This window comes from Carassius carassius, chromosome 38, assembly GCF_963082965.1.
Source record: "Carassius carassius chromosome 38, fCarCar2.1, whole genome shotgun sequence".
NCBI lineage: Eukaryota > Metazoa > Chordata > Actinopteri > Cypriniformes > Cyprinidae > Carassius > Carassius carassius.
The window spans coordinates 25,779,703-25,806,405 of record NC_081792.1 but is presented as its reverse complement, the minus strand read 5'-3'; the positions used below and the strand labels follow the sequence as shown (position 1 = coordinate 25,806,405).

General features: G+C 36.9%; 1 protein-coding gene across 1 annotated transcript in view; it reads left to right on the top strand.

Annotated features, from left to right (window-relative positions):
• LOC132119651 (protein bassoon-like) overlaps positions 1–26,703 on the top strand; it is a 63,754-nt gene that overhangs the window by 10,659 nt on the left and 26,392 nt on the right. The window contains exon 2 of the mRNA XM_059529800.1: positions 7,261–8,070. Coding sequence (XP_059385783.1) covers positions 7,261–8,070 — 810 coding nt within the window. The remainder of the gene's footprint in view (positions 1–7,260; positions 8,071–26,703) is intronic.

Below are 26,703 nucleotides of genomic sequence, written 5' to 3'. Positions count from 1 at the left end.
CAGTTCACCAAATCGAACTGAATCGTTTTAAACGGTTCGCGTCTCCAATACGCATTAATCCACAAATGACTTAAGCTGTTAACTTTTTTAATGTGGCTGACACTCCCTCTGAGTTCAAACAAACCAATATCCCGGAGTAATTCATGTACTCAAACAGTACACTGACTGAACTGCTGTGAAAAGGGAACTGAAGATGAACACCGAGCCGAGCCAGATAATGACTCGTTCTCGAGTCAAGAACCGTTTCTGTCAGACGCGTCCGATTCGAGAACCGAGGAGCTGATGATACTGTGCATGTGTGATTCAGCGTGAAACAGACCGACACACAGAGCGTCTGAATTGATTCTGAACTGATTCTGTGCTAATGTTACGAGCCCAGGTAAACCGAAGGCTTGCAATCATCGCCAACGACGCCATTACGTCGAGCGCAAAAGAACCGGTGAACCGTTTTCTTCAACCGGTTTATTGAATCGAACTGTCAGAAAGAACTACTGGTGATCCGAAAACCGACGCAACCAGTTCTTGACTCGTGAACGAGTCATTATCTGGCTTGGCTCGGTGTTCATCTCTCTCTTCACAGCAGTTCAGTCAGTGTACTGTTTGAGTACATGAATTACTCCGGGATATTGGTTTGTTTTAACTCAGAGGAAGTGTCAGCCACTTTAAACAAATTAACAGCTTAAGTCATTTGTGGATTAATGCGTATTGGAGACGCGAACCATTTAAAATGATTCAGTTCGATTTGGTGAACTGGTTCAAAAAGATCCGGTTACATCGAATGATTCTTTCGCGAACCGGTTATGACAAACTGCTTTGTTTTGAACTGTCTTACAACAGACACGGAAGAGAAGACAATGCTGAATAAAGTCGTAGTTTTTGCTAGTTTTGGAACAAAATTTATTTTCGATGCTTCAAAAAATTCTAACTGACCCTCTGATGTCACATGGACTACTTTGATTATGTTTTTCTTACCTGTCTGGACATGGACAGTATACCGTACACACAGCTTCAATGGAGGGACTAAGAGCTCTCGGACTAAATCTAAAATATCTTAAACTGTGTTCCAAAAATAAACGGAGGTCTTACGGGTTTGGAACAACATAAGGATGAGTTATTAATGACATAATTTTGCAAATTGGGCGAACTAACCATTTAACGTCAAATAACCAGTATATTATGAAAACCCTAGTTTGGAATGATATAATGAGTAAATCATTATAAAAATGTCATTTTTATTTGAACTTTTTCTATAAATGTGACTATGTGAGCCGTGTACAGTGAATATATTAATAACTGAGCTCTCTAAAGGGTGCAGCATGCTCTGCAGTGTGTATGTGAGTGTTAGTATTCAGCTCAGTGTCTCAGTGAGAGATTCTCCTCTTCTCATGGATTCTCTCTCTCACACCAGCTGACTAATCAATATCTCGGGTGCTGCACCATCATTTGGGTGTAAATCAGTGGAAGAAGTGTGTTTGTGTATCTGTGTGTGGATGCACTCTGAGGGATATTAGCATGAACCTGTACACATTTAGTTTCTCATAAATCGCATGTAATTTTTGCGCACATACATAAGAACACATAAAAAGATGCTTGTTTAAATACGCACAGATCCTGCATGTCCATGTGTAACTCCCAATTGAATGCAGTATATTTTTAGACTTACAAGACTTACATTGTAAATGTTAAGCAGTATCTACAAGGATGTTATGTAAATCTTTATATACATGGAAATCTATAGATATATTGTATGTATGTATGCATGTGTCACTTTGAATGTTAGATTTGAATTTTTAAATGTTTCCGCGATGCTACAAATTAACCTATGATGTCCAAAAATCCTGTCTATGTAGGTTGATCATTAGGTTTTGAAAGACAGCCAATGTCTTGATTATGTTGATTCAGTTAGTCCACTTGTTAAAATTAATGCAGGACAGGAGAACATGTAGTTTGAATGAATAGGTCAAGCAACAATTGGAACACAACTCCATATTTGGAGAAAGGGCGGGACTTGGGATGGGCGGAGTCCTATAAAGAGATTATAGTCATTATTTTTTGTCACTCTCTTGTTGATCTTAAAACTGTGCGTTTTTTTATTCCTGGAGAAAGAGACCATTTAAATAGTCAGTTTTTATGCAGCTGTTTTATGTTGCTATGGAGTTATTTTTGCCATTCCCTACTATTCCCATAAATTCTATTGAATCAATAGGAAATTGCATGATTTTAATTAGAAAACATCACCTAACCAGTCAGCATTTTTATACCTGAAAAATCTGTTTATTCTTATGATGCAAAAATCATAAGAACCATTCACACTGTGCACGTACATGGTTATTTGTTTAATGTCTGGAATTTTCCCTGCATAAAAGGTTATCGTAATATCGTAACAGAGGCTTGTATTGTAGTATATATTGCATATTCAAATCAGTTCCTGATACTAATACCAGATACAGTATATGTTCATATATATATATATTGTGTTGGATCAGTTACCTGTGTCGGCAGTTACACAGCTGACACACCCACCTTAAAGATTTCAATATATAGCTCATACTTAGGGTGGCCATATGCGGCGTTCATACGGGACACGTCCCGGCCAGGATTTTAATATTGCCTAAAATATCCACGGTTTGCACTGTGCATGTCGATCATTGTGTTACATTCATGAGAGCTATAGAAAGCAGAGCAGATGGATCCTTATGCTTTCGAATCGCTCTCGCACCTACTTTAGTGTCTTTTTGATCGGTGAGCAGCGACGATTCTAGTCAAACGAACAAACAAACATGTGCACATATTTGCATCGCTTTGATCATTCCCTGTAGATCTCACCATCTCATGGGCAGCCCCACAATTCGATTATGTATGTTCGATTATATACAATACCTGCATGTTATTGGTCAAACTGTTTTAGATGTTTTATGCAATATTAAAATCCTGGCCGGCACGTGTCCCGTATGAACGGCACATATGGCCTACCTACTTATGCTGCTTGAATTATTGCATCAGTATTGCAGATAGTGTCTGAAAGACACATACATGTCATGATACATACACATATCCTATAACTATTCCTGTGTCATTGATACACTTCAGATAGAGTGATTTTAGGTTAGTGTTTTGGCTGTCAGACAATGAGGCCCCCTGCAGGTAGAGAATAGCAATATGGCCGTTTGAACACTTCCAGTGGCTTCACCATAATGGCAGTTTAGAAGCAGGGAGCAATCAAGTAATTAGATAATTGGTTAAGCTCTATGATCTAAAGACACCGTCAAGTATCACATACAACTGTTTATCAAGCCGTGTATTGATAATCTTATCTGCAGATGCTCTAAAATCTCATTTATAATCATGTAGAGATTTAGAATTAACATCAGATTTGACAGATTTAAGATCAGAATTGGTTACTGGTCATTGGTTTTGACCATTAGTTTTCCAGACAAAGCTATTGTACATATGTGTTCATACAAATCCCTTTAATGGTGTTTTTGTGGGGGTTTTTTTGTTACTCTTTTGGAGCTTGAGAGATGTGTACAGTAAAGGGCTCTGAAGAAAAAATATCAGGAAGCATTGGAAATGAAAGGTAGAGTAAAAATGAAGAGAAAATACAAGAGCAGATTGGCACAGGTGACCCAAACCTGTTGTCTGTGTGCGTTGTTCTGTAATTACCCATTGTCTAATGGGTATTGAGTGTGTTTATCTGCTGTGTTTGAATGACAAGTGCAGACATGTCACACACACACAGAGTCTGCTGTCTCTGCTGCTGGTATTGGAATCTGACTACTGCCCTGTCCTTCAATATGATTGACAAACATTTCTAGAGACATCATCACCAACTAGCGCACACAAACACAAACAGGCTTATAGTTTGACCTGATGACCATCACACAAACCCTTGTTGGCAAGCTACATCCACACTGCAAAATCTCAGCAAAGGATCACTCAATATCGAAACAGCTGATTGTATTCACAAACTGATGAACTGTGGGCATCAAAAGGGCACTGATTATTTTTCAGGCCTTTTAATATATTTACTGCGCTTAAATGAAAGGTTACAAATTTCTGTGTTCGAGTTGAATCCTTCAAGATGTTTGGAGTTAATCATAAGAATAATGATTGCCTGTGACATGTCTGGCTTTGAGAAATCTGCTCATTATCTTTCTTCATAACCCAGAAGCTCTTGCAAGCGAGATCATTTACTTACAAACATAATTTCTGGAACAGCCATTAAGTCATTATATTTCAGGAGTTCTTATTAGTTTTGTTAAATGGATTTATGTTGAAAAAATGAAAAGTACTGTGATGCAGATAATGGTTAATTGAAAACCTTTTGTACATATGTGTTCTTGTATGTGTGCAAATGTCAGTACCACAGTACAATGACACATCAGATGGCAAAGCTGCAGTTCATTTTTAAAATGTATTATTTATTATTTATTTATTTTTGAGATCTAGATATGCCAATGCCAATATTCAGAGTGTAATATTGGCATTATATTATTACAATATCAACAATGTAAGATACAAATCTGCAGAAAAATGATTAATGTCCTGGCAGAAAATTACCAGTACAATTTCTGTAAAGTTTAGTTTATTATAGTTAGTTTTAACTTTAATACTAAATTTAATATAGGTAACTATTTAGATAGATATAAAGTGACTGATATACACTAATATTTTAATGTTCAGGCACAGAAAGATATTTTTTACTCTTACGCTTACCAAGGCAGAATTTATCTGATCAAAAATACAGTAATACTGTGAAATATTATTAAAATTTAAAATAACGTATTTGTATTTTAACATATCTAAAATATAATTTATTCCTGTGATGCAAAGCTGAATTTTGAACATCATTACTACAGTCTTCAGAGTCACATGATCCTTCAGAAATCATTCTAAAATGCTCATTTACCACTCAAAAAACCTTTCTTATTATTAACAAAGTTGAGAACCGTTGTGATTCTTAATATTTTTGTGGAAGCCAGCTGTTGGGGCTGTTGTGGCCTAATATTTATAAAGAGTTAGACTTGTAACCTGAAGGTTGTGGGTTCGAGTCTCAGGTCCGGAAGGAATTGTTGATGGGGGGTGTGAATAACCAGCGCCCTTTTCCACCCTTAATACCACGACTGATGTGAGACCATTGAACAAGTCACCGAACCCGGGCGCCACAACAATATGGCTGCCCACTGCTCCGGGTGTGTGTTCACGGTGTGTGTTTGTGTGTTCACTACTGTATGTGTGTACTTAGATGGGTTAAATGCAGAACACAAATTCCAAGTATGGGTCACCATACTTTGCCACACATCATTTCACATTCACATGTAAGCTTTTCGGTAGTTGTTTGCACATGGCTGTTTTGGTCAATAATGAGACACACTGTCATGATGTCAGTGGATGTTACATGAGCACTGATGTGGTATTGATAGGCATCAGTTATCACACCTGACCCAATGTGACAGCCATCTTATGTTACCCTGAGAGAGGTGTGTTTGTGTCTATCACTTTCATACACACATTTACCTTGTCCAGAGAGAGATGTTTGTATGTTTGTCCATGAGAAATAGAGAAAAAGACATTTTAGAATTTCAGAAGATTTTATTTAACTAGGTGGGAACATCATGTTTCAGCAACAAGCTTTGGAAAATCTATGTACATAGATCTAGTACTATATATATTAAATACATAATGGGATTCATTTGTGCCAGTACATCACACAGATCAAAGTCTAAATGCCATTTCTTTAGATGCCAGGTGGCATCTGCAAACAAATCAACATAAATGTATTCTTAAATAAAGCTTACTTTTTCTTTCTTTCAGCTTGAGGCATCAACATCCTTCAGTTTTAAGTATTTACTTTATTGCTCTTTTGTTTATTACTTCACCTCTGGCACAATTTTGTATAAATATAATACTGTTTTATCAGCAGCGATCACAGTCATGGGCCTCTAAGCTTTCGTAGAAGGCTGTTTAGCACACATTTATCTGAGTCCTCTCCTAGCTATAAACGTAAACCCTCCCAGAGTAACCAGTGTCATATCGTGTCAGTCGAGCTGTCAAATGCTACAGTTTTGCATGATATGATTTGTCGGTCAGTTATAATAAATACAGCATGTCAGCTTTCACGTCTCAACATGTCAGTCCCAAGAATCGCATGAGCAGACAGACACTAGACAGGCTAATATACTCAACATCAAACCCCTCAAATGGATATAATCCATTCATGAAGTCAAATTTCCTGACTGGACGTCAGTTGAGCCTTTTGATCCTATTAGTGAATTGTCTGCAGCCGATTGTCACATTTCTGTCATTATGAAGTAATTGTGTTTGCTCTGTCAGTTAGGTAGTTAGTGCTGCTGATGCGGCCACATTTCCTACTCCAGTGGTCAAATTAGTTACTACTTCTGCTATTATTACCAACTGAAGTATTCGTTTTATAGATATTAAGTATTACAGGTTGATTATAGCAAGTGTTTTCATAAAACTTGCCACAGCTGATTTGTTCAGAGTGGTTTGTAGTGCATTTGTTGGTGGATGCTATGGTGTTCTAGGCAGTTGCTAACTAAAAAGGGCACATCCCAGTGCCCTGGTTGTGTTCCATTCTGTAATAGTCATTCCTTATTATTTTCACTCCCTGGTGCCCTGCAAAGATGTCTCTTGTGCTGTTTGGAACACAGTACATGTGATGTTCTGGTCCACCATCCTGGAGAGTTTTACTCCAACTCTAAATAAACATGCCTAAACCAGCTAATCAAGGTCTTCGGGGTTACTCAGAACTTCCGGGCAGGTTTAATGGAGAAGCTTGGATGTAGACTCTGTAAAGTGGACCTCCAGGAAGCTTAACCAGCTAATCAAGGTCCCCATGGTTTCCCAAATCTTCCATGCAGTTTCTTTTTTAGAAAAATGTAGCTAAACTCTTAAAGGTGGCCCTCAAGGGGCAAGATTGGGCATCCTGATCTTACTCATTCAAAGTGAGTCTCTGTGATTTTTCCCACTCTGTTTTAGTGGACTCCTGGTGAAATTGTACGACAACTATAAGAAGTAATACAAGCCATGCATAAAAGTCAGAGACTTGGGGCTAGGGTTTATTCACATCCTTTTCAGAAACTACTTAATTTGCAAGCAAATGGATTGTATGTCTTCTAGACCACTTTCTCTCTCCATCATCTCCAACATTTTCGCATTGACATTCTTCATTGTGTGAAATTAATGACAGATCTTCTGATCTAATTACATAGTCAGTAATTGGTTCATTGTATTTCCCAGGTGCAGGAGTGGTTGTGTCTGAACTGTCAAATGCAGAGGGCATTGGGGATGGATATGGAGACGCCACGGTCGAAAAGCCAACAGCAGATCCACTCACCATCCCATCCTAGCAAACCTCCACCTCAGACAGTATCCCAACCCACACAGCCCACACAGACCCCGACCCAACCCCAAACCCAACCCCAAACACATCCCCAACCTCAAACCCATTCCCAATCTCAACCTAAGACCCAGCCTCCCCCAGAAGCAAAGAAGCAGACAGTTCCTCAAGCTGTCCCTCAAAGAAAACCCCCTGCTCCAGGTGCCATTCCTCTTCCAGGCATGGCCAAAGCCCCATCCCAGCCTGATCTGTCCCACTCAGGCCCTGGATTCCAGTCTCAGGGCCAGCGACAAGACCAGACCCGCAGCGCCGGAAGTTCCCCGTCCCGTCAACCTCCTCCACCAGAACAGCCCTTCGGAAAACTCTTTGGTTTCGGTGCTTCACTCTTGAACCAGGCCAGCAGTTTGATGTCTGTGGATCCGATGCAAACTGCACCGCCGGCCCAACAACCTTCCTCCCCAAAGCCCCCGCAGAAGCAGCCGGGACCTCCTGGGCCTGGTCCAGGTCCAGCAGCGGGTACTAGACCCACAGCCCAGCTAGGTCCACAACAGCAGGAAGTTCCTTCAAAGCCCAAAGTTTTCTGTCCACTGTGTAAGACTGAGCTAAACACTGGAGACCCAGCCAAGACCCCGAACTACAACCTCTGCACCCAGTGCCACACCCAAGTCTGCAACATGTGCGGCTTCAACCCCACACCTCACCTGACCGAGGTAAGATAAGTCCTTTTTAAATCTGGACGATTGTACATTTTTGAAGAGTCTAAACTTTTTAGGTCCTTGGTATCGACTTAAGTCTCTGATGTCATTGTTACAAGCAGCTCAAGCTCTAACTTTTTCTCCAGAATGGTTCTTTGACAGGTTTTTCAGAATTGTGTTTTGCCAGAGACCAGTTGCCTTTCAGTATTAATTAAGTCGACAGCAATGCACTTCTAGTATGACCAACCAAGATAACTCTTCACCTTAGATTAAATTTCATCAACATTTTTTGTTATGCTGAATATTTCTGGGAAAGTGTCTACATCAGCATTGTGGTGGTTTAATTGATGTCAGACTAGTTTTTAGTTCCTGTTGCTCTATTAGGTTTTTCTTGTACGAATTGATTTAAAGATATTGTATGGCCAAGGGTTAGTTTAGGATTTGATATGGAGTCATATCATGATACAGTTCTCAGTTATCAAAATCATTGATTACATAATATGATATTGTACATAATATCATAATAAGATGGTGAAATGTTACTTAAAGGGGGTAGATTATCTGTAACATTGTATAGTGATTGTATTATATGTAAATAATGTCTAGCTATATATAATATTTTATAAATAGTTTTCAGATACAGTAATGTATATTGCAAGGTGTCAGTTTGGCTTAATTATTAGAACCATTTCCTAATTTTTCATTAAAAAGGTCACTAAGACATTACATCTAAACTAATATTCTTGATCAAAATGTGTATACTGAAATGTTGCTAATATGGGACTGCTTATGTTCATTTTTGTTAATGAGAACATTTCTGATACTTGACGTGCTCACTTTATGGTGTTAGGTCAGTTTACAACAGTCTCTTCATAGAAATGTATTTTTGGGAAAAGTGAGCTTTTGTGCCACTTTCAAAATATATTTGAGAAGTAGTCAGATTTAGAAACATTTCCTTACCTTTAAGCTTCCAAGCATGATTATAAACATGAAATCATACAGCTCTGGCTATCTGTTTCACAGAAATATAAAGAGGAGGGAAAACAAAGCCCAAATTCCCATAATCATCCATCACAATGAGAAAAACCAAAGAATATATTTCTGATGTGCAGCAAAAGATAATTGAGCTTCACAAATTGGTAGAGCTAGAGCTAGAGAGCTAGACAGCTAGAGAGCTAAAGAGCTAGAGCAGTGAAAATTCCCATTTCCACCATCAGGGCAATAATTAAGAATTTCCAACCAACAGAAAATGTTACAAAACTGCCTGGAAGAGGACGTGTGTCTATATCGTCCTAATGCACGGTGAGAAGAAGAGTTTGAGTAGCTAAAGACTCTCCAAGGGTCACAGCTGGAGAATTGCAGAAAATAGTTGAGTCTCTGGTTCAGAAAACCTTTAAAAAAAATTGTCAAACAGAACCTACATCAACATGTTGTTTGGGAGGGTTCAAAGAAAACTTCTCCTAGTTCATCCAAAAACAAACTAAAGCATTTTCAGTTATCAGCCATGACTGGAACTTTAAATGGGAATGGCTTCTATGATCAGATGAAACTAAAAATTGAGCTTTTTAGCAGCAAACACTCAAGATGGGTTTGGTGAAAACAGAGAAAAAAAGTACCCCATGTGTACAATGAAATATACTGCTGTATTTTTGATGTTGTGGGCCTATATTTCTGCTGGAGGTCCTGGACATCTTGTTTAGATACATGGCATCATGGATTCTATCAAATACTAACAGATAAAAAATCAGTGAGGGACTGACTCTGTTAGAAATCTTATAATTGGACATGTTTGGATCTTCCAACCGTACAATAACCCAAACACAAACCTCAAAAACAACACAGAAATGGGTCACTGAGCTCAAAACCCAGCTTCTGCTATAGCCATTCCAGTCCTCTGACCTGAACCCTACGGAAAATGAGAGGAGTGAACTGAAGAGGAGACGCACCAACCTGGAGTGATTCTGGATGAAGGAATGGTCACTGATCTCTTGTCAGGTGTTCTTTAACCTCATCAGACATTTTAGGAGAAAATTTTGACCTGTTAAACTGACAAATGGAGGTTTCAAAAACTATTGAATAAAAGGGTGCCAATAATTATGGCCAATGTGTATTAGAGAAAAACATTTATTTCATAATGATATTTCCCCCCATTTTAAATTCTTATTATCCAATGAAAGGATACATTTTTGTAATTTTTTTAAATAAAAGATCGAAAGGATTAACAATGCAGATGAATTTTCACAGCCTTATTTGATCATATTTACCAAGGGTGCCAATATTTTTGGGCACGACTGAATATATCAGATCTATGCTGATTGTTGTAAAAGTTGTTTGCAATGATGGCGGTGCAGCTCTGAAAATGAAAGCATATATTTGGGTGTATTTTCCAATAGCTTTATTGAAACCTTTATGTGGACCATATTGAGTGAATCTCAATCTGTTTTCTAAGCATTCAGTCTGTGATGAATGACTTTAGTCTGTAAGTATTTCTGAAAACTATTTCACACTTTTATCACCTGTCCTGATATCTTTGAAGTCATTCACTACTGTTGAGCTGAAAGCCATCAAATGGCTCAGTGCCCCTCAGGTCAGCAGACCCTGAGCGGACAGATGGTTTCATTTCCTTCCAATAAAGTAACGATCCTCATGCAAATTATTCTCACTGATCGCTTTTAGGCTACTTAATTCAGAGGCCAACTTAGTTGACCCTGCCCTGTTAGCTGTGCTGGAAAGTTCTGTCGTGACTGAAGGAAAAGCTGGGAGAGTTTTACACCAAGATAGCATAAGGATAAATATGCAAATCAGGCCTGACTGAATTATGGCAGTAATAACAAGTTTTCAGGAAAGTGCTGCATTGTTTTATGAACTCGCTCAGTCTTTACATAGACACAGCTGTCATGTTTGAAGTCATCCCTACTGGAAAATCTTAAGAGAATATCATTGTCTATGTTACGATTTTAAGAGGATATAAATGGTTGAAGTCAACATAAAAGGGCATGTGCTACCTATCTTACTTTATAGTTTTAAATTAATGTTGACTTTAAAGGATTAAGGGAGCAGCTTCTTGTTTGTCTTATGATGCATGTCTCATCTGACCTTTTCTGCTGACTAGTTTGACCCATTGTGATACTTTTGTATAGGCTAATGTTAGAGGTTTACCTAGCCTAACTGATGCGTTGACTGATGTTAGATTGTCCTGTATGTTCTGCATTTTTGGTTTTGTAAATCTTAAATTTGATTAAACATAGTTTGTGCAGATTCCTGCTGCTGCCATACTGAAAAAGTACTGCTTTAAACCAGCCTAAGGTGGTTTGTTGGTCTTTTAGCCTGGACAGGCTTGTGTTTAGGTGGTCTAGTTGATCATCCAGCTTTTTACCAGCTTATTTACCAGCTAAACATGTCCTAATCTCATAAAAAATCATCAAATTAGACGAGGATGGTTTTTCTTATTTTTACTTTAACTTACGTAATTTTTTTCTTGTTTTCAAGTACAAATATCTAAAAATGCCTAAATCAAATTAAATTAAGTGTTTATTTTCTTTTCTTTTCTTTTCTTTTTTTTGAAAAATACATCAAAATTAAGTGAGTTTATGCTTAAAATAATGGAAGGGGGAAAAAAACTCATTTATGCACAACAATTCATTTTCTCTCCCCATTGCCAGATATTTGTTCTTGTTTTAAGCGGAAATTTTCCCATTCAGTTTTGACATATTTTTCAGAAAACAAGACTTAAGACTAAGTCATTTTGCTTTTCAAGTAAGTGTATCTTGATTTTTTTTAAAATACTGATTAAGACCTAATTTTCATCAAAATCTGAGGCATTATTGCACATGACCTTTGTGGAAAAGACAATACCAGAATGTACTGCAGCAACTATATAGGAAAAACCATCAAAGACTGTAGATGAAAAGCTCAGTTGAGATTAAAATGGACCGTTTCACCTAATGTTTGTGTATTCTATGTATTTTCTGAGCTAATAATTTAGCCTGAACAAGACTTCTTAGATTTCTTTATAATATAGCCTCTTTCTGCTGGTTATGGATCTTTTTGTGTATATAGCAGTAACTATGGCTGTCGGTGTTGAGTGTATATTGAACAAACACAGACTCTTGAAACTTCTCTCCAAATGCATGATGAAGCCTCTAGAGTCCCCTGACAAAACCCTCGTCATATTTGCCACATATTTATTTATATCATCCAATGAAAACTAGGTCTGAATAATATGGGAGCAGCATGTGGCCTAGATGGCAAAAACACAGTTAGGGTGACAGACACTTCCAGCAACTGCAACACAACAAATATGCCCTAAATAAAACACCATAATTGGCATTACTTATTTTGAAGCCTAATAAACAGATATATTTAAACGTCAGAAAGAATATCAACTACACTTTCATCACCTTTGTTGTGATTTATTGATATATATTTTTTAATTGAATAGAAAGTGCAAAATACTCATTTATATCTGAGATGATGAGTCACCTCGCTGAATTAAACATCTAACACGATGAGTTCATGTGGCAAAATTGTAGCACTTTAATATTTCAAACAGTAATTGTATAATTGTGCTCCTGTGGCTCAAGTGGTGACGCATTGGGTTAGCAATGCAAGATTGTGGGTTCGATTTCCAGGGAACACATGTTAGGTAAAAATTGTTAGCCTGAATGCACTGTAAGTCACTTTGGATAAAATCGTCAGCTAAGTGCATAAATTTATTTTTTATTTAATTGTTGCATATTGCATGCTATCACATACTTTCTAGGCAGTATGTGTAAACTTCAGTAAGAAATACACTAGTACTATATTGCACTAATTACTCAGATGAGTCATTGAATCACTTTTTTAATCGTTTGAAAGAATCTATGTGATAAAATGACTCTAAAAGGCACTCCTCTTTATTTGTTAGTGACAACTGGCTGATTTTGTTTGCGCTCTGGTGGGTTTGAGCTCAGATTGAGTTTGCAGTTTCACAGGCCTTTTCAGAGCAAAACAGCTGCATGGGGAAAAGGTGGTGTGTATTTTTAAATCACAGACCCAGATATTCATAATGCATAATTTATCCTCACACTGTAGACCCTACTGCTTCATATTAATTTAGTTGAGATGCTGTTTTAAGATGTGTGACTGTGCACGCATGCCTGTTTTTTTTAGATGTGCCATCATGTGGAGACAAGAGAAAGAAGGCAGGAGTGCTTGTTCTGTGAATCAAGAGTGCTTTTTGTTCAGTGTTCTTATAGAAATAAAAGGGTGAATATTACAAAACTTGTCAATAACATGTCATATTTCACTTCAATACCAAAAGGAAAGAAATAAGTGTTTATGAGCAATTATGTATATTTTATAATCTTGTGATTTATTTTTATTGCAACTATTCAAAAACACTTAATTATTTCATGTAAATTCCATATTCACAATGCATGTTCACAGTTGTTTATACAGTACGTGAGAAGGAAAATTGTACAAAGATGTAATGTTAAAATCTAAAAACAAACAAAAAAAAACAGTTGCAATATGCACTTTAATATTTTCATATATACGCCTGTGTACACTGTTTTATAATATAATTATGGTGAAATGTCATGTTGACATGTTTTTGTGACCCAAAGGCTCAATTTGCATATTTTTTCCTTTCCGTATGTCTTAGAATAAGATTGCTAGTACACTTAGCCTGTCTGTCATTGATTTGATAGCCTGTGTCAGTGTCATGTATTTCCTCCAGAACTGAATGGTGTTTTGAGTATGTGTGTGCATCTATGTGTGAGATAGAGAGAAAGAGAGATTGTTTCTCATCAGCGTTTGCTTGAGATAGCCATGTTACGCTTCACTTGTTCTCTGAAATGCTCATTCCAGACCTCTACTTCAAACACGACGCAGTCATCTATCCATTATTACCAACTCCAGCCTTTACCACTTGACTTCGGGAATTTTGTGGTCCAAAACATCAAAGCACTCTGCAGATGCAGAATGAGATCACTCGATTTTTCAGAGAAACCTGCTCTGAGATGACTCAGTCTGGGCTGTGAACTGGGGGATTTTAGCTGCTCATAAATTCATGCAACACTGATCTGAACTGCTGCATGTAGATATATGTGTGGCCCAGATGCTGCACTGCAACAATGATGGTTATAATAACTCTAAAAGACATTGTTGAGAAGGATAGTGTCTCTACTTCCAGTTTAAATAGGATGTGCTGGTGGGTGTTGTTGTAGTAGTAGTAGTAATGATAAAAATGAATCCAGGGAGCTCCCATCATGGCTGGTGTTGTGATTCATCAGCCTGCTGTGAGCTTGAGTTCTTACTCATCATAAAAGGGGGAAGAAAGTGAATTTCATGTCATTTTGGGAGGATGTTATGATTTATTTAGTCTTGCGTGAAGGTCTGGAATTCATAGCAGCTTTCATTGGCCAAGGCCCGCCCATGATGCCATTTGACCGACATGTCAAAAAACCAATCACAGTTCATTTCGTTCATCATCATGTTTCGGGCATGGAAAGTCGCCACAGTAACAGACTGGTGTGTAAAACTCTCTGACATATTTTAAAGATTCTATGCCATGAACTTTAAATATTTCACAAAGTTTTGAAATAAGCGCTCGTCGTCACAGTTGTATACACTATGTGTTTCTTCTTTTGTGAGGGGGTTTGGTGCCACGGCATCTTTTTTTCCAGGCGGAACATTAAAGAACACGACACACACGTCTTGTGGAAATACTGTATAATTCAACCAATCTGATGTCGACTTCGACACTCCTGAAGTGTTTCCACTTTTGTGTGCCATATGCCTCAGACGTTTAGCCAACGGCCCGTGGGTGTGATGTCTGAGGCTGAAACTATGATTTATTTCACAGTTTGCTCATTGCTTGAAGTGGAAAGCCAGTTAACAAAAATATATTTGAAGAACGTTTTGCAAATCTTATTTCTGAAGGTTCTCTGATGTTTTAAAGAGTTTTTTCTTAATTTTGGAATGGAAAAAAATCAATTGTATAATTTTCAAACATTTTGGGAACATTATTTTTAGTGTTCGCTAAACAATCTTACCAAGTTGAATCTGTAACTAAAAAGTTTCTGAATGAATGTTTTTGTGCTAACATTTTGAGAACATTATTAAATCACGAAAATTATTTAGATTAGTAACATCACGCTTTTTGTGTTTTCACATTTCTGTAAACCAGATCTACATTTTAGAGTCAGCTTTGTGCATGTCCTCATGCTCCTATAAATAGCGAAATAAATGTGATGTTGAAGTTGAAGCTCTTTCTCTCTGTAAATCTTGAAGAAGCTTATGTAAGTTTTGGATTTAGCTCTTCGTATTGCATTGAGTGGTTTGGCTTGTACATGTGTATATTAGTATGTAAGCACAAGGCTTTACATTACAAACACAGGCTTTGTTTAAAGTCATTATTATAAACATGTCAGAGTCATATTTCATCATATTTCAAAATAAGAAATTGTATTTAGCATTATATTTTCGCATTATATTGAAAATTAATGCATGCATAATTTTTTTTTTTTTCATTTTCTTTTGCTCAAATTGTGTGCATTTTTGAAAAGCAGTACAACAAATACTTCTGTAATGTACAATATAAGTACTTTACCATTTACATTTAAAAAGTAAGATTTTGTTGCATTATATTAATGTTTTTTTTAATTGTCATATTGTAAAAAACCAAACAATGCAAAAATTCTTAATGGACCAAAAATAGCCTTTGCTTTACTTATGCGAAATACAATTTATTTATGTATTCATTTATTTTAATGCAGTAAAATATGGCTTTTGATCAATTCTGGTATAACGTTGTCCGAGCTCTTTTTGTGTAAGACAACATTGAGCTGCTCCCTGACTGTTCTTACTCATATATCTGATTACATCCATCCTAAAGACCCTCATCCTCTAGATTTAGTGTGTGTTTGTGTGTGTCAATGTGTGAGTGAACTACTGAGTTAAAAAAAAGGTAGGGCCTATCAATAATTCAGAAAGGGAGAGCAGATTATAAATAGTACATGATATGAGAGGCAGGGAGAAAGTTTGTATCCATGTGTCAAACAAAGTCTGTGAGAAAGTGTGTGTGTGTGTGTGTGTGTGTGTGTGTTTGCTTGCATTCAGGGGATATGATGTTTCGCCTATGTCAGGGATTTTCATTTAAAACACATGGTCAGTGTCATCAGATTAGATGTGTTGCTTTTGTAAGCATGTCACATTAGTGGTATATATATTATATTTACACCAATAAGAATCAAGGTGACATTGTCTGCTGCAGAAGATAATACCTGCTGTATAAAAGCAAATGCATTTATGTAATATATTTCTCAAAAATTCAGCACATGATTCAGTAAAATAGATTTGTATGTTTTCCCAGTGGCTTCAAGTGAGATGTCAGTGTGCAAATATGAGCTTCCAGTCCTGAGAGTCTTTTACTGATAGACAGCAGGAAGACGAAGGATTTAGTCCGGCATTGAACGGACCAACAAAGAATTGCACATGACATGACCTTGGTCAAGAAAAACATGATTCTGTAATACATTCAGAACTGCAGTCATAGATTGAAACATGCAAAGTTGCCTTCAAATAAAACAAACTCATGACTGACTTACTAAGTTGACATTGCTCAGTTTAGTGCTATGCATAAGCACACAATTGTAACTGCTTATGGATTTGTGACTACCAGTCCATGTTTTTAACACTTAGCTTAAAGAAAAGGATCTGTTATTCACCAAAAAAGTAGTCCATCCCAAATCTGTCTGACTGCTAGTTAGTCTGCAAAAAGTGATGTTGTTCTTAGGTAAATTTCTTGATTTATTAATAATATTCAGATTCTTCAAGCAAGACAAAAAATCTGAATAAGTAAATCATTTTGTTTCCCCCAGTGTATACATTAAACTAGGCTGAAACTCATCAGAGTAAGCATTTTAAAATCAAAAAGTGACACATTTGACCTTTACGTGTGGATCAATAAAAATCCCCAAACACCTTCTACTTCTCTCATCTGCTGTGGTTCTGCAGCAAACCTCCTTCAGAAGAGCTTAGCTGCTGTGTGAAACGCTGACAGACAGCTCGTCATGTGCAGCACATATTAATGAGTCTGGTTGAATTGAATCCTAATCCAAAGCAACTGGACTTGTTGTACTGAGTTGCGGAATCCCCATCATTTAAACCCTGCTATGCTGTGACATCATGAGATGTGCAGTAATAATCTCTCGCATAATATCTGCCAGAGATTTCACACCAATTTGCACCTCATGAACTCGACTCCCTCTGGGAATCTTGACTCTCATGACGTTCGGATATTTTGAGGATATTCTCAAAAAGGATGCCTGGTATCTGTGTTTCTCTCGTTTTGCAGTATCGTGGCTAGGCACACAAGATGGCATGTCTTCGAATCTGAAATGCTTCTGATCACTCCAGTGTATATAAAGATGAGTGATATTGTAACAGCTGTTGAAAACTATACTAGAGTGCCTTTTTAGTGCTCAGGTCAGCAAAATACATGTAACTGGGTCATATGCTTAGAGGGGGAGAGAAATTGCAGATCAAATGTGACCCTGGACCACAAAACCAGTTTTAAGTTGCTGGGATATATCTGTAGCACTAGCCAAAAAAACATTGTATAGGTCAAAATGATAGATTTTTCTTTTATGCCAAAAATCAATAGGATATTAAGTAAAGATCATGTTCCATGAAGATGTTTTGTAAATTTCTTACTGTTAATATAAAAACAGTATTCATGATATCATCTTTTGCATCCCACGGAATGTGTTTAGATAAGCGTGTTCGTAAGAATAGATAAGTGTGCTCATATTTTGGTCTGACCTTGACCATTTTTGGTCTGAACACATTGAATGCAAGTTTATATAAGAAATGTTATACAAGAGATATATAAGAGTGGTTATGTTAGGACATCACAAACATGAGTTCATTAAAATATGACCATCAACACTTGCATATCAATGCATATTCAGTATTCAGCATCTGTTATTATGCATTTCACATTTAAAGAGTTGAGCCAATCAAAACTGACATTGTTTGATGTACATAGTTAAATGTAGTTATCAAAAGTACATTTTAATTTTGGTGCAAGACACTTTGACTAACTTGTGGTCAGGTATGACAACACTAAGTCAATTAATGCAATATCATAGGGCTCCATGTGAACTTGAATCAAAATCTGCCACTTAAGCTGTGGTCTCTCTTACGCTCTGTTTTGACATATACTGGCCTCTTTACATCATTTATTCCCATTAACCAGTTTTCAGAAAACATTTTCTTCGTTTACCCTGCAGGATGGCCTTGTGATAACATCTATATGGACATATGAGGTAGCATTTTGTGTGTGTTCATTGGCCTGTGCCTGTGAATTGCTCCTCAGGTTATAGATTCATGTGTGCACACACACATACAGCAGCGTGCAAACATCAGCATCATTTTCAGTGTGTCACAAAAATATTGCTTTTCAGTTTGATGCATTCATTTATTGTGATATGAGCAAAGGTGTTAGTGTTATTTTAATGTGCTGTAAGTTTGATGCATGACAGTTTATAACTGCTAATTTGTTGCCTTTAGCCCCTTAAAACTGGCCTGTGGCATGATACTACAGACTCGGAACAATGAATGCATGTAAATGCTTGAGTTTACTGTGCCATACTGGTGTGTGACATGCATGTAAGCCATGACACTCTCATTTGGCACGGATCAGTTGTTGCACTGCAGGAGAGCCAACTCAGACCAGATGGCCTCTGTGCGAGTGTACTCCAGGCAAAATATCACAGGGTACAACACCAGTCATGCTTAATACATAATACAAATATACTCACAGACCTGCGCATATTTATATACACCTGTTTGTAGCTGCAGAGATTTGTATCCATTTTCTGACTCTCTTTTGTAAACAAAAGGATAAAAGCATGCAGTGTGATTGGATACCTGAAAACTTGTTAAGTGACCTCAGGGAATCCAAAAGGATTAAGCCGAGCACATCACAAGAGAACTGAATTGAATAGAACAGTGATTTTTATTGTTACTGCTCACATTGATTTGCCCTGCTTGGAGTGGATGGAGCTTGATAACTTTCTGTGCTTTATTTATATTTTCAGTCTATGGAAAGTTTATGAATAAACAAACAAGAACATTATTACTGTGGTTGCTAAGCAGGGTATATATTTTTTCCGCCTTTATAAGCTCTAAATTCATCTGACTTCCATTATTAAGGCTCATTCACATCAAGGAGGATAACTATAACAATAACAATAAAGAAATAGTTTTACAATTTTTCTAAATTTAAATGAATAGCACAACCCACAACACAACTATAATAACAATAATAATAATAATAATATATATATATATATATATAGTTTCCTCTCTGTCTCTGTTAAAATAGTTTTTCATTTTCCATTTAGTGTTCTGCACTCTTCCTACTTGTAGAGACAATATCCTTCTGCCCCAGCATCTGGCTTGCTCTGTGTCATTCTCTTTCTGCTGGAAGGCCACTTGTTTGTTGACACATTATTTGAATTGGTAACGACTCTTGGCAGAGCGGGTTGAGATGATGTTTCGGTGCTGCACTGCCCCTGCACCTGTGTGGCTGCTTTATCAGAGCCACTCATGGCCTGCTGGGTATGTGTGTGTGTGTGTGTGTGTATGCATGTGGGTCTGTATGTGAATGTGTGTGTTGGCTCCAGGGTACAAAATTACCCCTTTGCCAGTGCTGCCAACTCCAGATGAATGGAGAATTTATTCAGAAATATTACTTACACACAGGTTGTTGTTTTTTTGTCTGTATGAAACTGGAATTATTTTGTTGTATTTTGTCTATAGACTTAAAAAGTTTTTTTTTTTTTTTATGAAATCTCATCACCAAGGGAGCATGTATTTGAATAAAATACTTGTTTTGTTTTCTATTTGAATATATTTTAAAAAGTAATTTACTCCTTTTGATCAGTGTAAGATTTAAACATTTGGTCTTTTATAAGGGTTATGTTTTACATACATTTCAATTAAATTAATAAAACTTTAACTGTAATAGTTCATTAAAACCTTTAAAAAAATACAGTCATTTGAAATGCTTCATTGTTCAAGAAAATTGTCTGTCTGTTTTATTGGATTTATGATTTAATACACATTTATTACAGAAAACAGTGGTAATCGAATCCCATAATAATTTATTATTATTTTTTTTTTTTACTGGTTTACTGTTAAATTAAAACAATTAGAATTACTATTATTATTATTATTATTACCATTGGTTTGAGAAATGCATTCTACTGTACTATAGTAATATATTTCTGTCACAATTTCTTCAAGTTAAACCAAACATGGATTTTGATGGTTTTTCCTTAAAACCTTTGCATTTCTGAGTGAATGATGATAGTTTTTAGCTAATGAAATGGTGAAATGAAGTGAGGTGACTCTCAGAGTGGCTCTAGAGATTAAGTTCATGTGTTTATGCCCACTTTATGTTGTTATGCCCACAGATTTCACTGAAATCTTTGCAGGTTAATACTCTTTATTCATCCAAAATTGACCAAATTCCATGACATTCCATGTTATACTGAACCGCATGTTTTATGCCTTGTAGAAATCATAGGGCTCTATAATCTAAAATACATCAGACTACTAAAGTTATATCAGTTGCAAATGATAACTTTAAAACACCTAATTTATTTATAGGCACACAGAGATTCGGTTGGCACACTACTCACACAATCCTACAGTACATGTCGACATCCTCACCCTGTCGCCTGGACCGTCAAGTGGCTGTTTTTGCTGCATAACCTCATATACAGTTATTGGCCTCTATATCTGCCTGTTCAGCCACTGTGGTGACTCAATTATTGTGAGCATTTCAGGCCTGCTGTCAGAAGCACTGTGCTTTTGTGGGCCGGCAAGAGTAACAGCCTGTCTAAAAGGTTGTTTATAGGGTAGCACAGCTTCACAAAATGTAATTCAGTGAGGCCAGCTGAAAGGCAGAAAGAAATGAAGTAAATATTCACTGGAGATAACAGGAAAAATAACTTTGTACAGTGAAAAATGGATGTTGAGGTCACTGTGAAATCAAGTCTTGTATTAAATCGGTGCAAAACCAGGGGTTCTTGAAGCTGAAGAACGCAAGCTGAGCGATTGTGTCTGGTCAAGTCTTGCTGCCGACTGCAAATTTTGAATGCGCTTTTGGCAAGAAAGATCCCCACCTCCTCTTTGTGATTAAAGAGCTTGATTCTGCAAGGCAGGCCGATAAAATATTGATAGGGAGGTTCAGCTAGCTCGTCCCTAAATCGTTAACATTTAACAAGTTTATCACAGTTTTCAATATGAGATCCTTGATCAAGTCACCCAATTTCTCCCAAACGGAGACGGGACATGTCACTTCGGATTACCGTCTTCCCTTTTGTTCTTTCTGCTGAGTTATTCTGGGAGTTGCATGACACTAGTGTGGTAATAAGGAGTCCTGGAAATGTAGAGAGTCTTTTAATTAAAGCCAGGTGTGTGCTGTGCTGCCCTTTAAGATTGTTGCTTGTCTGATTGAAGAATATAAACTGGAGAGATCTGTTTGAAGAATTTAATAGTTTTATTCAGCAAGGATGCATTAAACTTATGAAAGTGACAGTAACAATATTTACATTGTTACAGAAAATGTTCTATTTCAAATAAATGTTGTTCTTTTCACAGAATCAATTTAATTCTAAAATATATTCAAATAGGAAACAGTTATTTAAATTTTTTTTATAATATTTGACAAATTTACTGCTTTACAAAATTATTTATCAAATAAATGCATATGTATTTTATAATTTTGAATGTATCGACAAGGAATTGTCACAGTGTCTGGGTTGTGTTCCCTGGGTTTCCACTAGGTGTCCTCAGTTCCCACAGTGTTTATCATTTATCACTTCCTGTCTCCTTATTTGGTCACCTTCCTCCTTGTTTAGTAAATTGATTGTTCCCCACCTGTCTCCTGTTTCCCCATCATCCTTTTGTGTATTTATACCTGGTCTGTCTGAGTCTTAGTCACGGAGTCCTTGTTTAATGTTAAATGTTAATTCATGTCCGTCAGTTCTTGCCCTTGCCTTGCCTTGCCTTGCCTTGCCTTGCCTTGCCTTGCCTTGCCTTGCCTTGCCTTGCCTTGCCTTGCCTTGCCTTGCCTTGCCTTGCCTTGCCTTGCCTTGCCTTGCCTTGCCTTGCCTTGCCTTGCCTTCTTGTTTATGTTATGTTTGGATTTACCGGTTTTGACCCTGCCTGGATTGTTTAACCCTTTGGATTTGCCCTTTAATAAAGTCACATACCTGCACTTGGTTCTCTCTCCTGTGTTCTCTGTAACACCGATCGTGACAGGAATAACCAATCATTGATTATTAATTACGTTTATATTTATATAAAAATATTATTTTCATACATATATTTATTAATTTATCAACATTTAATGTATTATTAACAAACATAAATTAACAATGGACAACAGTATATTTTTAAATTAACATTAAAGGAGATGTTCACTTCCAGAATAAATCTTTCCTGCTAATTTACTCACCTCAGTGTCATCCAAGATGTTCATGTCTTTCTGTCTTCAGTCGTGAAGAAATTTAACCACAAATGCTCGTCTTGCACTAGCTCGACTTCACGGATTACGTAGTCACGTTGGAAAGGTCACGCATGACTTAGGTAGAAGTACCGACCCAGTGTTTACAAAGCGAACGTGCAAAGAAAGTCAAATGCCCTTCACAAAAAAAGGTAAAACAATGATGTCGGACAATTTTGAATTTGGAGTTTGAGTTTTCCGTCCTACCCAACCTTTTTTAAATTGGAGTACACAGACGAAGAGCTAACCGCACTTGACCTTCCCAGTGTGATTATGTAATGCGTGAATTTGGATGTGCATCACAGAGCTAGTGCAAGATGTGCATTTGTGGTTTAAAAATGACCAATTGTTTTGCTAGATAAGACCTTATTCCTCAGCTGTGATCGCGTAGAGCCCTTTGAAGCTGCACTGAATCTGCAATTTGGACCTTTAGCCCGTTGGCCACCAGTAAAGTCGATTACATGGAGAAAAATCCTGGAATATTTTCCTGAAAAACCTTTTTTTTTTTTTGCGACTGAAGACAGAAAGACATGAACATCTTGGATGACACGGAGGTTGAGTAAATTATCAGGAAATTTTTATTCTGGAAGTGAACTTATCCTTTAGCCTTATTGTAAGGTGTTACCAAATTCTTTATGATTCCTAAATTGTGTCTCACATGGCACATGTGTACACCTGCATTATAGAGCTAGGATGACACAGGAATTATTCTTTGAGTGCCGTTAGCATGTTATGCTAAACCAGCAAACATTGCCTCTGAGGTTTTACTGTAAGTTCTGAATCCTTGAAAGTTGTCAGAGGTCAAAAACAATTTGTCTCTGGACTAGATTGCTGTTGTGTTATGCAGACAGCTCTATTCATCCTACTAATGCTCCTGAGGGGTCGATGCCTGTCTAAGACTGGATATGTTTTACACAGATGAATCTGACCACAGCATTTCCTGCTCGTACGCCATCCTTCCTGTGTGCGATAGCAATGATTGGCTGGGCTGCATTGATTCGATTGATTGATTGGTCTCAGCTCACAGGTGCTGGAAAAGACATGACTCAGTGGAGAGGAAACAGTTTCATAATTAAATGATGACATTGCTCCTCTTTTATAGCCTTAATCATCTAGGCCAAGCCACTTCACTCTTTTAAAGGAACCTAATGATGGAGACTTTATGATCTAGCCAAGTTCATTTATCTTTTTTGGATCTAGACTCCTAGATTCCTTTACATTGTAATCGAGCCACAAAAGAACAAATATTCTAGAGTGAATATTTTTGAGTTCACTATTAGTTTGTTTTTGTAAGCATTGTCTTGTTTTAGAAGTAATCAAAGATTAGATTATTCCACTTTATATTTCACGTCTTTAACAACCATGTACTTATTTCAGAAAATGTCATTTTGATGCAAAATGTATCTTACCATGTTTGTGTTGAATTGCAGAACACTTTTGTTTATATATATATATATATATATATATATATATATATATATATATATATATATATATAGTTTGATCTTAAATAGAAGCTTAAAGCATTTTAAAGCTAAGCTTTCTGCCAAAATAAAAGTTTGTTTGAAAATAGTTTGAAAATAAATCAAGACAGCCATAAATATTAATATTGTAATTTTAGAATTTTACTATACAATGAATTTATTATAAAGACATTTTCCTTAAATACTTTTGTGAGATATTATAATAGTATTTTTTTCTTATTGTTAAGTTTTTATTTACGAATAAAATAACATGTATTGTTATCAACAATAATAATAATAATAATAATAATAAACAGCAAACCTGGAGCCTTTTAAATTTTTTTTATCTCATTTGCAATTTTTACCAGAAAAATGACAATCCAATTTATCCTTGTATACTTTATTCTTTGTTAATGCATTCAAATTGGATTACCATTTTTTGTTGTCTTTGGATCTTCAGGCCTTAGTTTTGCCACTTAATTTGAACTTTTATGGGTCGTTTTCTGCCTTTTCCCTTTTTACTAAGAATAGAAATGTAAATTTACTAGGCGGTCAGTTCCATAAGGGGAAACCAGTTGGTCTCTGATAAATTGTCATCCATTCAGAGTTATTCAGGGTTAGATAACCTGAGTGTGTCTAATGTGTATTGTTGATATAAAAGACCATTCAAAAGTCAGTTATAGATACTTAAGTACATAGCACATACAGTAGATAGTATAGACTTTGTGCACATGGGCATTGTCATCCTGGAAGAGAAAACACCAAACTGTTCTCTTGAATGTCTTTGTACGGTGTGCAATTAAGTCTTTCTTCACTTGAATTAGTGGTCTGGCCAAACCCATTAATTAGCAGGGACACACAGACATAGTGCTACATTCACTGATGCTCTTCTGACTCATGATGACTTCCTGATGGCACTTGTCAGTCTTGTCTGAGCTGATTGGCTGATGTAAATCACCTCAAATATAATTGGCCATTTCAAATAGCTCCTAGTCACATTGGCTGCCTTCTCCCGGCCAGCCCTGCATATCTTTTCATCAGAACTGGAGAGCATTGTAGGAAGAAATGAGAGATGGATGCTGAGACATGATGAGATGATAGTGAAGGATGCAGAAATGAGAGGAGAGGAAAATGAGATGTGCCAAGTGAGGATACAGATATCTGTAGAAATCTAGACTCATGACTCTGCACTCTTCAGTTCTGTCCACAATAGTCCTCGATCTGCATTCTAAACTATTTCTTAAACTGAAAAAAATAAAAGGTGTAGGATTTACTTTGGAAAAACATTTAACTCAAAGTGCTACTATTGCTTTATAAAGTGGTGCCAACTGTTTGGATGAGTAGGGCTTACTAGTCAGGCTGGTTTTGTTCATGATTACTCAATAAGTATTGCACAAGTAGTTTAAATAATATGATATTTTACTGTTTTCGTCATGTGCTGTCATTCCAAGAATTAGATCTGTAGTAGAATAGTTGCTCATTTCCATGTCTGAAATGTACACAATAACTTTGCATTAGAAACCTCTTAAACAACTATTTTACTAGCACAATTGAATTTTTATTTATTTATTTGACATAAAACATAAGAGTCCTTGTTACTGGAGGGAGCAATCACTCTTGCCGACCAATTTAAGTGCTTAAATGAACTTGTGACATTTAATACGATAACTTTATTCCATCTGCTACGATCAGTCCCAGGATTTTGTAGGTCAGCCTTGCAGGAGTTGGTCGTCCACGACCGAATCTCATCATTTATTACTACTTATAATAGATATGTTTCTGATTACTTCTTAGTTCGATTCTTAAAATTGGAATGGCATACCCAATATCTGTAGTCACTATGGTATTTTTGATGCAAATTATAGTAACCATAGTGAATTTTTGGTGAAGAGATTTTTTTCCCTGATTATGGTTAATAGTGTGACATTTATTAGTGATACTATAGTGGGTAAGTGTCTGGGATATAATCAAGATGTTTTAGCTTCACCATTGTGTCTTGATACTTACCCACGCGTGGCTGTAGCAAATGTGCTTCAGATATAAGTTTCCGCCAAATGACAAATACCCCAATAAGAATAAGCTAACCATCCAGCGTCAGTGCCTGGATATTAGACTTTTTCTGCCTGTCTGGAGTAAAATATGTTTGGGTTGAGAGTCGAATGCTCTAAGGTGTAGTCAAGAGATCTGTGCCTCCACTCAGGTAATCAGAGAGCATTATGGGCCGCAGGAAGCTGCTGTTCAGGGCAACAGTCTTCACACAGCACTTAATTCATTACAGATAACATCTGATATGGTTTGCGGTGTGTGTGTGTGTGTGTGTGTTGTTACCGTTACATCTTGTCTGTCACCAAGGGATGTGTGATTTCATTTCGAAGCGACTGATGCACAGTGACACAAGCCATAAATAAAGAGCGCAAATACATGACCCTGCCCTCCTCGCCCCTGAGAGGAACTAACAGTGTGTGCTCGCACGGGCTTAATCGTTGATGACAGCCTGTTATCCTGCAGCGACACAAGTGTGCTGTTAAGGCCCATGCCGTGTGTGTGTGTGTGAGAGAGAGATAGGGCTTCATTGTTTCATTAAAGTACAGGTGGGCAGAAAAAACAAATATCATGGAA